Source organism: Pseudonaja textilis, chromosome 15 (genome assembly GCF_049901715.1).
Source record: "Pseudonaja textilis isolate UNSWEBS1 chromosome 15, rPseTex1.2, whole genome shotgun sequence".
Lineage (NCBI taxonomy): Eukaryota > Metazoa > Chordata > Lepidosauria > Squamata > Elapidae > Pseudonaja > Pseudonaja textilis.
This window is the reverse complement of record NC_142004.1, coordinates 1348374-1361661: the sequence shown is the minus strand read 5'-3', so window position 1 is coordinate 1361661 and position 13288 is coordinate 1348374. Positions and strand designations below refer to the sequence as shown.

General features: G+C 43.7%; 1 protein-coding gene across 4 annotated transcripts; it reads right to left on the bottom strand.

The window, feature by feature from the left end:
- Positions 1 to 1369: 1369 nt before the first annotated feature.
- Positions 1370 to 12259, bottom strand: VPS33A (VPS33A core subunit of CORVET and HOPS complexes). 4 transcript variants are annotated; one of them, XR_015739624.1, is made up of 14 exons: positions 12123 to 12259; positions 11086 to 11151; positions 10751 to 10878; positions 10103 to 10292; positions 9879 to 9995; positions 9064 to 9238; positions 8044 to 8237; positions 5381 to 5507; positions 5105 to 5172; positions 4529 to 4666; positions 3910 to 4047; positions 3625 to 3793; positions 2295 to 2539; positions 1370 to 2169 (listed from the first exon to the last, which is right to left on the bottom strand). XR_015739624.1 is itself a non-coding variant. In XM_087913323.1 (13 exons), exons 1-13 carry the CDS (start codon positions 11930 to 11932, stop codon positions 2346 to 2348), a joined length of 1728 nt encoding a protein of 575 aa, XP_087769449.1. In that variant the 5' UTR covers positions 11933 to 12259; the 3' UTR covers positions 1370 to 2345. The 4 variants fall into 4 exon arrangements, 3 of the variants coding, with proteins under 3 accessions (XP_087769449.1, XP_026575096.1, XP_087769450.1); XM_087913323.1 differs by having other exon boundaries at positions 1370 to 2539; positions 11909 to 12259; XM_026719311.2 differs by having other exon boundaries at positions 1370 to 2539.
- Positions 12260 to 13288: the final 1029 nt, after the last annotated feature.

Below are 13288 nucleotides of genomic sequence, written 5' to 3'. Positions count from 1 at the left end.
ATATCCCGAGGCTTTTTAAAAATGAAAATAGAATGGAAGTAATGAGGAAAGTGTTTTTTTTTTAAAAGGATGCTTCAATACTCGCCGCGATGAAATACACTTGTGTGCAAAAACACACAGTATAATAAGTTTGTTATCCTTTTAAGATACTATTGGAGCTTTCTACTTTTCCAAAATAGTACAGGGTAGGTTTTTAATCTCTAGCCACTGGGTAGTATAAATCTAAGGATCCGTTGTTGAGAATGTGGGAGTAACTTTCTTCCCACTGTTGCAATGATAACTTTTACTACGAAAGGGAGAATTACATGCTGAGCTGCAATCTTACCCAGATACACTATGCTTATTAAAAGAGATGTGGTTGTTCAACCCAAAGCGAATTATGATGACAGTTAAATATATACAGAGTTAAAAACGGCATGTTTTCCAATTCAACATCTGCTTTAAATCTTACATCATTTGGTGCTCAGGTCCATGTTTTGCTCAGCCACTGTTTGTGTGTCTGTGTGTATTTGTGTATGTGTGTAGCAACAGTCACTGGGCTCCAATCCCAGCAACAGACCGAAATTCAACTCTGCTGCTCCTGTCAGTGGGAACCATGTGGCCAAGTCCTTCGGTGACATTTTGCAGATGTCTCTGATTTGGGGGCTATCTTCTCTCTTGGCTATTTGAACATCCTTCGTAAATTTATTACGTGTATGTTGGTTCCCTCAGGCTTAAAATGAAGAAAAAAGGCAAAATTCAGAGGTGCTGAAAGTAACATGGGGGGGAAGGCAGGAAAATGGCATAAGGCACACAGGCACTCTAGAGAAAACTTTGCTTCTGCTTATAACCAATTTTTTAATGGTTTTTTTGTAGTAGAAATCTTTGCATTACGCCTGTCTCTAACCTGAAAAATATCTCACTGCTCTATTTAAAGTTCTATTTCCTTCTGCTTAGCTGGCTCTTCCTGGCTATTACACTCAAAAAGGTCTCAATTATCGCCCCCCCCTTTCTTTGGCTTAGACATCATGGCTCAACAAATGGACTCTAAATTTAATCAGGAGCTCTTATTATCAAATTATTAGCCTTGTGATCAGCCAGACTTTAACCAAAAGTAGTTCAAAATCAAACTACCCAGGAAGCCGTTAGCATATAATTATCTCCCTTGGGACTCAGTCAACACTGTCCAGAAACAAGCTTAACTTTCCTGATTCTCAGGTTTTGTATTCATGGGGCTGTGGCACTCTGGAGAATGGGGAGTAATGGCGGCTATCGCAATAATGGCATTTAACGGGAGAGAATCGTATTGTTTTCACAATGATAGGGAGAGATTCTGCTGGCACTAATGTAGAAACTGAACACGTTCAAAAAAAGCAACCACACACACGTATAGGCTGGGTAATGCCTGCGTTTGAGTCTTTATAATATTTATCTTCTCGGATTTCAAACATGATATTCCAGCACTTTTTAAACACGCTTGTTTGTTTGCGATTGAATGAGGTTCGATTAAACAATCACCTCTCATATTCTTCTCCCACTATTCTCAATAATGATCAGTGCAAATGAGTTTGTTCAATACTGAGGGCTTGTAAGCATTTAAGGAGTTATTAATTAAGAGAGCAGGATTTTTCAAAATTGGCAGCAAAGCAGGATTGCTGTAGAAAACTGCAAGAAACAAATCGAATTCCTTGAAAACAAGAGGATTGGGATAGAGCTGTATAACTTAGTGGTTATAGCTGTTATAGATTTACAAAGTTCCAAGCTTTAGAATGGCAGCCTAAGAAGGAAAATGGCTAGATTACAATTTACCAACATGATTAACTGCCTGGGGAGAAAAATTAAGAACATCTTTGGACTGAAGTAAGAAAACCAAGCTAACTACAGGATGGGAAGGAGGAGGAGGAAATATTAGGACAAATGTCCTGAAAGATGGTGAGATATACACCAAGGAAGAAGGGTTTCGAAACTGTAACAACAACAACAAAAAAAATCCGGGAATGACACTTGTGAATGACGCAAGGGAGAGGACCGAAATGCAGACTGCCAAGCTGAACTTTCTTTCTGGGTCCACATTTGTTAGAAAGCAGCTGAGAAACCATCTTCCTTTTCAATTTGGTAAGTCCACAATCCCCTTCTCTCTTCCAGAGGCATCTGTTTCTTCTGATGTAGTCCAGACCAGGGGTCTCCAACCTTGGCCACTTTAAGCCTGGAGGACTTCAAACGCCCAGCAAAACTGGCTGGGGAATTCTGGGAGTTGAAGTCCTCCAGGATTAAAGTGGCCAAGGTTGGAGACCCCTGTTCCAGGCGTACATTACGCACCGCGATCCCATCTCGATCGAGTCCTGCTCGGTCTAACCCGGCTTCTCCTAAAAAGGAGGCGGCTCCAGCTTCTCCATCAGAGACTTAATCCAGCTTGTCCCGTTGATCAGCTTGGTGGTGGCGATGACGTATTCGGTGCCCCCGTCCTCCATCTGCGAGAGGAAGCGGAGGGCTGCGATTTCGGCGTACGTCACGCCTCCCAGGAAGAAGACGAGAGTGACACGGTTTTCCCCATGCTGACCTGGAACGATCATGAGGAAAAATTGTGCATATATATATATATATATATATATATATATATAGAGAGAGAGAGAGAGAGAGAGAGAGAGAGAGAGAGAGAGAGAGAGAAAACTGCCTTCACAACTCTACGTTGTGCTTTGCTGCTCATTTCCACCCACTCAACTGTTCATTGAACAATGAAAAAAGTGTCCTGTCAATGCTATTATTGGAGTGTGAGCAAACGAATGTAAACAAGGAGTCCTCAACTTACAACCAGAATTGGGACTAGCGTTTCTGTCGCTAAGCAAGGTAGTTAAGTGAGCCCTGATTTTACACCAGTTTTTAAGCGAAACGCTGCAATTGCTCAGTCAATCTGGCTCCCTCCACTGACTCGTCAGGCAGATAAGCCAAGCGACCGAATTTGATCACATGACCATGGGAAGGACAGGCGTAAGTACGAGGACTTCGTAACTCGCTCTTTTTTTTTTTTGGTAACTTTAAGCGGTCGCTAAACAAATGGACGTTAAGCCAAGGGCTCCCTGCAATACCATCATGGAACATTTGCCACACAGGAGGAAATGCGAAGTGCAATGCAGAATTTAAATGTGATTCTTCGTCTTCTTCTTTTAACGACCCCATAATCCCTTGCGGGGTGGAGACTGGACTATGGAATGGAGCTAGAAGAGTGTGGACTGGCCGGATGCCCTTCCTGTCGCCAATACGGAGTTTTGGTCAGCAGATATATTCTCACTGTGCCCAGAGATAATAGTTATCTGCCTCTACCTAGGATCGAACCCACAGCCTCCTGATTGGGAGGCGACAGCTCCACCTCTAGGCCACCCCAACCGCTCCCGAATTTGCCACCACGCGATTGATTAAACGTAATCAAGGTTCTTTGGGTTATTGTAATACTTTGGAAACAACTGGGTGCCTCCCACAGTGACCAATCACCCCATTTATATGGCCACTGGAACCCCCTAAGTCTACAAGAGGCAACCGGACTGTGGCTGTGGCTCTTATCCACAGTCCTGGAGCGCTTAAAAAAACATATTCCGGTTGAACGGTGTGTGTGTGTGTGTGCGTGTGTGTGTGTCCAAAGAGACTTACGCTTTTTTTGAAGTCCAGTTGGCAGCTGCTGCCTCTCCTCGAAATGTGGACCAGGAAGTATTTTTAGGACTTCTTCAATGCTCCGCCAACCTGGCCGGGCGAGCAACTGTGCCAGGCGAACGCTTAGAGGTGCATAGCCGCTGTAGACGTAAGAGATATCGTTCGGGTTCTGCAAAAACGAAAAAGCAAAGAAGGGATGGAATTGAAGAGTAACAGCAGGTTAATGTGGGGCCCCTTTGAAAAAGCTTCTCTTAAACAGGCTGCAAGAAGCCGAGGTGAGCTTGCCTGTTCGTTGACGTCGTCCATCCACAAACGCAAAGTTTTCCGGATGGTTGGGTAGTTGTTTCGACTGCCCAGCTGAGGCTTCAAAAGTCCAGCTTTTTCTAGGTTATTCAAGGTCAGGATGTGTTCGTAGCCGTAGGTCTGTAACAAGCACGAGGGCCTTTTAGCCTCAATATATTCATTTTATACATTATTTCTGAAATGTAGCCGCTGAGGCCGTAGAAACTGTCTACCTGCCAGATTGAAAGGGAAGGGGTGGGGCGGGGAAAGGGGATTTTCAAATCTATGAATTCATTTCAGTTTTCCTTTCAAGGATTGGAAAGTCCAGTTACGCCATTAAAAATGATTGATGACCTCTCACCATTTCTAGCCTGCACTTTTAATCTGCAAACAATTTTCAGAGGAAATATAGAATTATAAAGGACGAAAAGAGGAAGAAAAACTGACGATTGCACATTCAAGGAAAACGAATAAATCATAAAGGAGGATAAAATATCTCGATCTTTTCGTTGATTTTTTCTTTCTTTCCTTATCTGCGACTGTTTTCATTTGACAAAATGCTCTAAATTTGTTTCAGGCCTTCCCCAAGCCGTATCAATATTTGCCCTTGCAAAAGTCTAACCTGGAGAATTTCCTTCTTGTAATGATCCAGGACCTTCTGTTTTAAGCCGCTGTTGCACACCGATTGCAGGCAAACGAGCCTTAGTATTTTAATCAAGGGATACTTTCGGGCAATACAATCTTCTATGTAACTGTTGATCTGCGGAGAAAAAAAATTAAATTTTTCAACAAAAATCACGAACTTGCATAGTAGAGGTTACCTTCTTTGCAGAATTATGTGCTGAAGCTATGGAAGAACCTTCATGCCAACCATCTTGGGTTTCAAAAACGTTTCACGCCAATCCGACGAACCTTACACAAGGCTACCTTTCCACCTGTGGTTTCCGTTCACACCTATGCTGGCTGCAGAATTCTGGGAGTTGAAGTCTTATAATCTTATAAGTGGACAAAGTGGAGAAACACTGGCTAAAGGACTAGTTTGGACCACAGCAATCTGGGTTTCAAAGATGCTTAAACCCCAAATTACGGATGCCAGTTTCTTGGGTGAATGCCCCTCGCCAGCTAAACATCCCTTCAATTCCATGGGAAATTAGTTTATGCAAAACACACCAGGTGTTTTGAGGAAACATTGGCCTACCTTATCAGTATCTATGCCGGACATAAATTCTTGCTCCACCGTTAAATTATCGAAGAAGTCTTCGGAGGCTTACAATAGAAGAACAAAACAAGTTGTAAAGAAGTGACGATAACGGGATCCTGAGCTATTTTAATAGCGAGGATACCAATGAGATCTGGTCAATGGCCAATATCGCGGGAAGAGATTAAAACTGGCTTGGTCCGATCCTCGTTTAAGAGGGGAAACCTACCCTCCCTTATGCCCATCCCCCGAAAAAGATACTCTCGAGTTACTTACTGGTGATATCTTTCACGAGCTCTGCGATGGAGGTGTGGTTGGCCAAAGAGCTTCTGGCAGCCTGCATGTGCGGCAGCTGTGAGACGAATTGCTTGATTTCCCCCACGGTTTTGGCGTGGTGCCTTTCCTAAGAACATAGATCAGGGTGTCCAGAGCCACTCATTTTATTTACATCCTGCCTTTATTCTTTTTTGCAAACAACTCAAGGCTGAGAACATATCCAACACACCTTCCTCCTCCTATTTTCCCCATCATAACCACCCTGTGAGGCGGGTTTGGCTGAGGGAGAGGGACTGGCTGGCTTTCATTCCTAAGGCAGGACTAGAAAGCTCTTTTCCAAGTCTAAGGTGGGCCTAGAACAGTCTCCCTCTTCCTATAGCTTCATGCCTAACCACTAGGCTGAAACTGGCTGTCCTTCCCTCGTCCTCACAGCTCTATTAATCTTGGATTCTACCCCTTTTACCCAACAGCTAACAATCCCCTTCGCCTTCATTGAGATTGGCAGAAATCACAACATGTCATTTTTTTTGTATTACGAGAAGATCCCCTTCTCCTGTGTCAATTTTTTTCCTCTCCTGTCCAATTACTAAAGAATGGCCGAAATTGTCCAAAAAGCAGTGACTTAAATCCCCTGAACTCATCCAGTTTTATTCTTGATCCAGGAGAGACAATGAGGTGTTTGTATTTTTCTGTAGGCTGAAAGGAAACGGTGCTTGGAACAAGAATCCTTTACTGGGAACCCTCAAAGTGTCAACTGGCTCACCTAATTCAGTGACGTTTATACGCACAACGGACTTCCCAGCACGCCAGCAAAACTCAAAACTATTGCCAGTGGAAGAAATGGGCCGCAGGAAGATACTCCAATTTCTAAAATTTATTTGCTTTTAATGACGATCCATCTGCTCAAGTTTTTCTTAAGCTCTGCGTTTTCACCCTGCCTTTTTCCTTTCTTTAAAACCTTGTATTTTGGACTGAGAATCTCGGTGGGGAGAAAAAAAATAATAATCCAAACCTGCAGCTTCCTAAATTCCCCTTCCCTCTATCGACCGAGAAATGATCATCTGGCAAATCTCAGGCGGTTTTCCGAAGTGGGATTAGGGGAATTATCTCCATAGCAATGAAAAACAGAGCGTATTATCACCTCTTAAGGACCGGATAACCGCAAAGTGTAATGATCTATTAATTAACCTACCGAAGTTCATAATCTATATCCAGCTTTTTCAGGGGAGGATGTGTGTGTGTGTGTGTGTGTGAGAGAGAGAGAGAGAGAGAGAGAGAAACAAAAACTGTGCAAATCCCACACACTTACTGATGAGTGCAAAAGCGGAGGGAAGTGTCAACACTATGAATGACGAGCCCAGGCAGGCAGACCAGAAGGCTGGCCTTTAATGGGTCTCTCCACTCCGTGTAAGCTGCTGTTTCATTATCACCTATTACATCTGACGATGTGACGTCCCCTTTTCCTTCCTTCCAGTGTAAAAATACAAATATCCCTCTCGTATCAATTACGGAGCTCGGATCCTCCTGGCCCAAGAGAGAAACTTTTTCATTCATTTTTTGAAAATGTTTCGTTTCTCTTCCAAGAAGCTTCTTCAGCTCTGAATGAATGGTGGAGAATGGAAGGATTTATATTCCTTGCTGACAGCTCTCAAAAGACTTTTGTTCAGTGAATCATCGTGAATCAAGTTAGTCAAAAACAAACATAAACTGGCTTCCCCATGGCCTTTGCTTGCCAGAAGATGATGTGGTTCGCCGGCAGCCGGCAACAAAATCGGACAGAGGGGAAGAGCGGGGACCAGTCCAGGAGTCTGGGGAGGACTTGGACAAGGGTCCTGCATCCGATGCAGTGTTGGGGCCAGGACCATCTGGGAGTGGGGTGCTGCCTCTGGTGCCTTGCAGCAGCGAGGAAGAGGAACAAAGGGAGCCTGTTCCCAGTGCGTGTGTGCGCAGAGCTGCTAGAAGGTAAGAGCAGTTGAGATAAAAGGCGTGACTCTGGAGTAAGGCTGGAAGGTGGCTGCCCCTCCCCTAAGGTATAAAGGACAGGCAAAGGTGAAGAAACCTTTGCAGGAAGCAACGTTGTTCGCTCTGTTCAGATTAAACCTCGAGGCTCTGTGTGGACTTTGTACTTCAGTTGGTTTTTTTACAGTCAATTTTTTAAGTTGTTGGCAGCAATTCAAAGGATATAAAGGTGGGTGCTTATCTCGAGGGACTGTTTGGGACTCCTTACAGGCTGGGAATGAACATTATTCCCAGCGCTGAAATTAAACAAGAGTTGTTTTAACTAAGTGTGACCTTAACTACAGTCTCGGGAAGCCTTGGTCAGAACCGAAGGCTGCAAAAGGTCACACTGCAACCGTCATAGATATGAGTCAGTTAGCAAGCACCTGAATTTTGATCGTGTGACTACAGGGAGGCTGCAGTGGTTGTGTGAAAAACAGTCACTTTTTCAGTGCCGTTGTAACTTCAACCAGTCCCTAAATGAACCGTTGTAAGGACTACCTGTAGTGGATTGGTCACAACCTAGTTGGATTCTAAGAGGAGAAGATGGATTGACGTGTTTCTTCTGTCCTTCCTGGGCACAGGAGATGTGGCTGGCTGGGGAACTCTGGAACCTGAAGTCCACAGGGCCTTCCAGTTGCCAAGGCTGAGCATTGCTGTCCTACCTCAAAAGCAGCAGAGATGATTTTGGCCTTCTTGCTCAAGACGCTGCCCACGGCATTGAAGTTCTTATCCCGGATCTCTGCGTACAGCTCCTCTGCGGAGTTCAGCTGCAGCTTCTTGGCCTCAGTGGGGAGCTCCTTCGCGGCCTCCCCCTGCTTCTTGGGGGCAAATTTTTCGGGGGGAAGTTTTACGTAGGCTGCCAAACATCACAGAAAAAAAGGAATGAGACAGATGTTTTAAAGAAAGGCCCAGGAGAGACATATCGAAGATATACAGCTACTCCTCGACTTATGGCCATAATTGAAACAAAAATATTTCTGTTGTTAAGTAAGACGTTTGTTAAGTGAGTTTTGCCCCCCTTTTTACAACCTTTCCTGCATCTGCTGTTAAGTGAATCATTGCAGTGGATAAGTTAGAAACCTGGTTGGTTAAGTGAATTTGGCTTTCCCACTGTCAGAAGGGGATGATGTGACCTTGAGACACAGAAACGGCCACACATATGAGACAGCTGCCAAGCGGCCGAATTTTGATCATGTGACAGTGGGGATGCTGGAAAGGTGGTAAGTGTAAAAAACAGTCCCCTTTTTAAGTCCCTTTTTCTGACACAAAATTTGCTAGCAAGCAAACTCACAAAATTAACTCACAACACACCATGTATGTAAATATTGAATTTTTTATTAAAAAGAAAAGCAACTTTTACTCAAAATCAGACAAAGCAGGCAGGCAGATTGAGTTGCTCACAGAATCACAGATTCATTCAGAGATCTATCTTTCTGCCATCAGCTACCTGAGTCTATCACATAAAATTTGACTGCAAGCAAACCCATAAAATTTGCTAGCAAGCAAACTCACTGAACGAACTGTTGTAGGTCAAAGGCTCCCTGAATATGACTTGATTTTAGGAGCTCAGAATGGCCTATGGAGCCCGCTTCCTCCAATTTTCCCCCTCACAGCCCTTCGAGGCAGGCCTGGCTGAGAAGAACTGACAAAGTTTCTACCTTGTCGGTTAGAATCTTACTTACTGTTCTGAATCCCATATATTTCATCAATCAGGCCCTCGTAGGTCAGCTGAGTAGCCAGAGGAGAGATCAAATCCACATTGCGATCCAGCAGCAGCAGGGTATCGAAGACAGGGAGAATGGGGTTCTGGATCCCCGAAAACTCCCGCTTCATCCGGATCATCATGTTTGCCACATGCTGCAATCCAAAGAATCCAGGAGATTACAGACCAGGCCACCAAGAAAGATCAACATCACAAAGACCGGGCGCCTTTAAAGCTACGCTTCCCACACCCTGCTCTGCTGACCCAGCTCCCAGTTCCTAAGCATCCAAGCCAAGCAAAAGCCCCTTCCAATCCAGCAGGCCAACCTAGTTTCCACCACCTCTGTCTTATTTCAGACATTGCTTTTGTTCTATGCCCAAATTAGGTGGCAGACATTCTACTGTTCCGAAGGTTTGATCATCTGGAGTTAGGATTTCGTGTTGGGCTGCTCTTCATCCGCAACAAACCTTCAGTTCGGCATCTAAATCAGAGCTATCCAATCTCGAGAACTTTAAGACTTGTGGACTTCAATTCCCAGCCAGCCAAAATTTGTGTACCAGGTTGATCTCAACATAGATGGAATCTAAGAGAAGAGGGATGAAGTATTTTTTGTCCTTCCTGAGAACAACAGAGGAGACACACACACACACACGTGGCTGGCTGGGGAATCCTGGGAGTTGAAGTCCACAAGTCTTAAAAATTGCCGAGGTTGGACATTGCTGGTTTAAATGATTCGAACAAAGAGGCTGGCAGGAAGCCAAACTGAACAGGACAGACTTTCCGGCTTATTTTTACCCGTGAACATTCCCCTTTTCCAAAGATGAGCGGGATGGTTCCATAGAGAGCCTGGAGCGTCATGAGTCCTTTTGCTGCATGGTAGAGGCTGGTCTGGTCATTTTCTAAGTAACATTCCTACGAGAAAGGAAAGTCGCTCTCAGTTTTCCAGGAAGCCAGCATTTCCTGCCACCAGAAAGGAGGCCTGGAGTGGCCTCCTTAGTTCTCTCTGTGGGAATTCTGACCTTAAAGGCGTTTTCTGACTCCATGGACAGAAGATCTCCATCAAAGGGGATGAGGTCCAGGCTGTATTCCTCTCGGTGAACAAAGCAGTGCAGCACGCCCAGTTCTTTGAGGCGCTGCTCGCATAACAAACTGCGACGCGGCACGAACAGGATGTGGAAATCCCGCTGCGGACAGCGGATTTTATCTTCGCTGGAAAAAGAGGAGGAACTTTTATCTGATCAAGCCCAGTTTTTAATTTTAATAGTCTCTGGCCCAGTTCAAATGTCACCTCATCCATCCATCCACCCATCCAATATATATAGCACTCCGTGTCTGACTGTGGCAACTTTAAAGACTTGTGGACATCAACTCCCAGAATTCATGAGTCATGGCTGGCTGGGGAATTCTGGGAGTTGAAGTCCACAAATCCTAAAGTTGCCGAGATTGGACACCCCTGATTTAGATGAATAAGGACCCCCAATTCAAAACTGACTCTGGACAGTGTCAGATCCAAAACAGATACAAGACCTATAAACTGATTAAAAAAAAGAATAAGCAAAACTGGGGAACAAACTTATATTCTGATCCTCCTCCACCAACATAAACAGTAGTTTGTCCTGAAAAAGCCCACAGCCAACCTGGACTTCAAAATCCCCAGGTGACCTTACCTGAGGATATTGTCAGCAATTATGTCCATGAGCTCTAACTTGGGCCTGACAAAGAAAATAATGTTCTTGACATCACCTGGTGGAAGGTGACCTCCCTTGAGAGTGAACATTTTCTCCACCTCATGTTCCTGAAAGGAAATGATCAAAACAGTGACGAAAACCTTCAATTTGGTTTGAATATTTGAGAAAGAGAAGGGGTTTGGGGCTCAGCTTGCAGCTAGAGGAATATAGCAAGCCTTTTTTGAAATAAAGGATTATCGCTTTCATTTTTCAATGAAAGATCTCGTGCATTATCACATTTCTAGCATTTTTTGTAACTCTTGCCCATATCATACCTTCAGAAGAGAATATTGTGCAATCAATCCAAAGGGCCCAGTAAGATACTCATCCCATACAATAGCCTAAAGAAGAAAAAACAGATTTTTAAGTATGTCACAACATTTCTTCAAGAAGCTGAGAAACACTCTGAAGGATGTATAAATATATCCATGTATAATAAATACCAATAAGTAACACTAATGAATCCAAAATTTGACCACACAATTGTCTCCAGTGCAGAAGCTCTCAGTGTACATGCAAAGCAATACATACCAATGAATAACAAATGATAATTTAAAATAGCAATGTGCAGTATCAATCTAGAATATCAATGAATAACAAACAATAATCTAAAATAGCTATGTGAGGTATTAATGTAGAATAATACCAATGAATAACAAATGATAATTTAAAATAGCAATGTGCAGTATCAATCTAGAATATCAATGAATAACAAACAATAATCTAAAATAGCTATGTGAGGTATTAATGTAGAATAATACCAATGAATAATAAATGATAATTTAAAATAGCAATGTGCAGTATTAATGTAGAATACCAATAACAAATGATAATTTAAAATAACAATGTGCGGCATTAATGTAGAATAATATCAATGAATAACAAATAATAGCCTAAAATAGCAAAGTGCTGTATTAATGTAGAATAATATAAATGACTAACAAATAACCTAAAATAGCAATGTGCAGTATTAATGTAGAATAATACCAATGAATAACAAATGATATTTTAAAATATCAACACATAATAAATACCAGAGCAGGGCATCAGTGCATAATATGGATTGAACAACAAACAATGAAAATTAAAAATACCAACATGCAATACACCGCAGAATATCATCACTGCACTGTCCTATCGAGGGATAACAAATAAGGATCGTAATACTTAAAAATAATACTTGAGAAGATCAACGCAGAATAAATCCCAACGCGGAACGACCTCAGCGCATGAGAAATACCGACCAAAACGCGGAAGGGGGGGGGGGGGCGTTATTAAAAATAGGGCCCATCATCCCCGGGCCCGCGCTGACCTTGGATCCGGCGCATTTGTCGAGGAAGGCGCGCAGCTCCCTCCGCCCGGCTTCCCTCAGCGCCGTCAGCGGGACGCGGCCCGAGCTGAGGTGAGCCGCCATGGCCGCCGAGGCGCTGCGCAGGCCGCGCCCACGCCGGTCACGTGAGGCGTCGAGGGGCGGGGCCTCGGGCTAGCCACGCCCCTCCGGTTCAAGGCCCTCCTGCCTCTTACCTGGCCGCGCAGGTGAGGCTCTCGGGGGAGGAGGATGCTTTAGGGGAGGCGCCCCGGAGGTTTTTTGGGGGGAGGGGGTCCTGCCGTGGGGGGCAGGAGGCAAAGGAAATGCCCCCCCACGACCCGGCCCTTTCCTGCATTGCCACACTTTAGTTTTGCAACTTGTTTTTTTTAAGAGTGGGGAGGGGGGACTTCAACTCCCAGAATCCCCCAGCCAGCTTGGCTTTGATTTTTTTTTCTCTCTGCCAGCAAGTGAGCTTGGTCAAGTGCAGGTGTGTGTGTGTGTCCAACTTTGGCCACTTGGAAGACTTTGTGGACTTTTAACTCCCAGAATTCTCCAGCTGGGAAAAGAATTCTGGGAGTTGAAGCCCACAAGTCTTCAAAGTGGCCAAAGTTGGACACCACTAGTATAAATAAGGGGTTAAAGGCAGGAGGGTGACGATTGCGTTTTGGCCTGTAAGAAGGCGTGCGTCCCATCCCTGGATCTTTCAAAACTTCCTTAGATGTTGAATTATCCTGTTGCAATTCTGTGGTCCCATATTACTGTGATTTTGTCATAGTTTCAGTTTAATATTTTATCTTGTATATTATATTGCCCATGTATCTCTTTGTCTATCTATCTAATCCTTTATATCTCTCATCTTTTATGTCTATCATCTAAATCAATATGTCTATCTCTGCCTATCATTCATCTACCCATCCTTTGACATCCTTATGTCCGTCCATCACTTATCTTTTATATCTGTCTTATTTTATATCTATCATCTCTCATCTTTATATCTGTATTCTATCTCTCATCTCTTTTATGTCTATCATCTCTATATATCAATCAATCTGTCTATCTCTATCTGCCTATCATCCATCTATCCATCCTATATGGACATCCTTATGTCCGTCTGTCCACCCGCCATCTATCTCATCTATCTTTTATATCTGTCTTCTTTTATATCTTAT

Excerpts from the sequence above, each read along its gene's own strand:
- VPS33A (XM_026719311.2), bottom strand. The coding sequence starts at position 12,224 with ATGGCGGCTCACCTCAGCTCGGGCCGCGTCCCGCTGACGGCGCTGAGG. Across the intron at positions 10,879-11,085 it reads CACAATATTCTCTTCTGAAG|GAACATGAGGTGGAGAAAAT; the intron begins GTATGATATGGG and ends ATTTCCTTTCAG. Across the intron at positions 3,794-3,909 it reads TGGACGACGTCAACGAACAG|AACCCGAACGATATCTCTTA; the intron begins GCAAGCTCACCT and ends TCGTTTTTGCAG.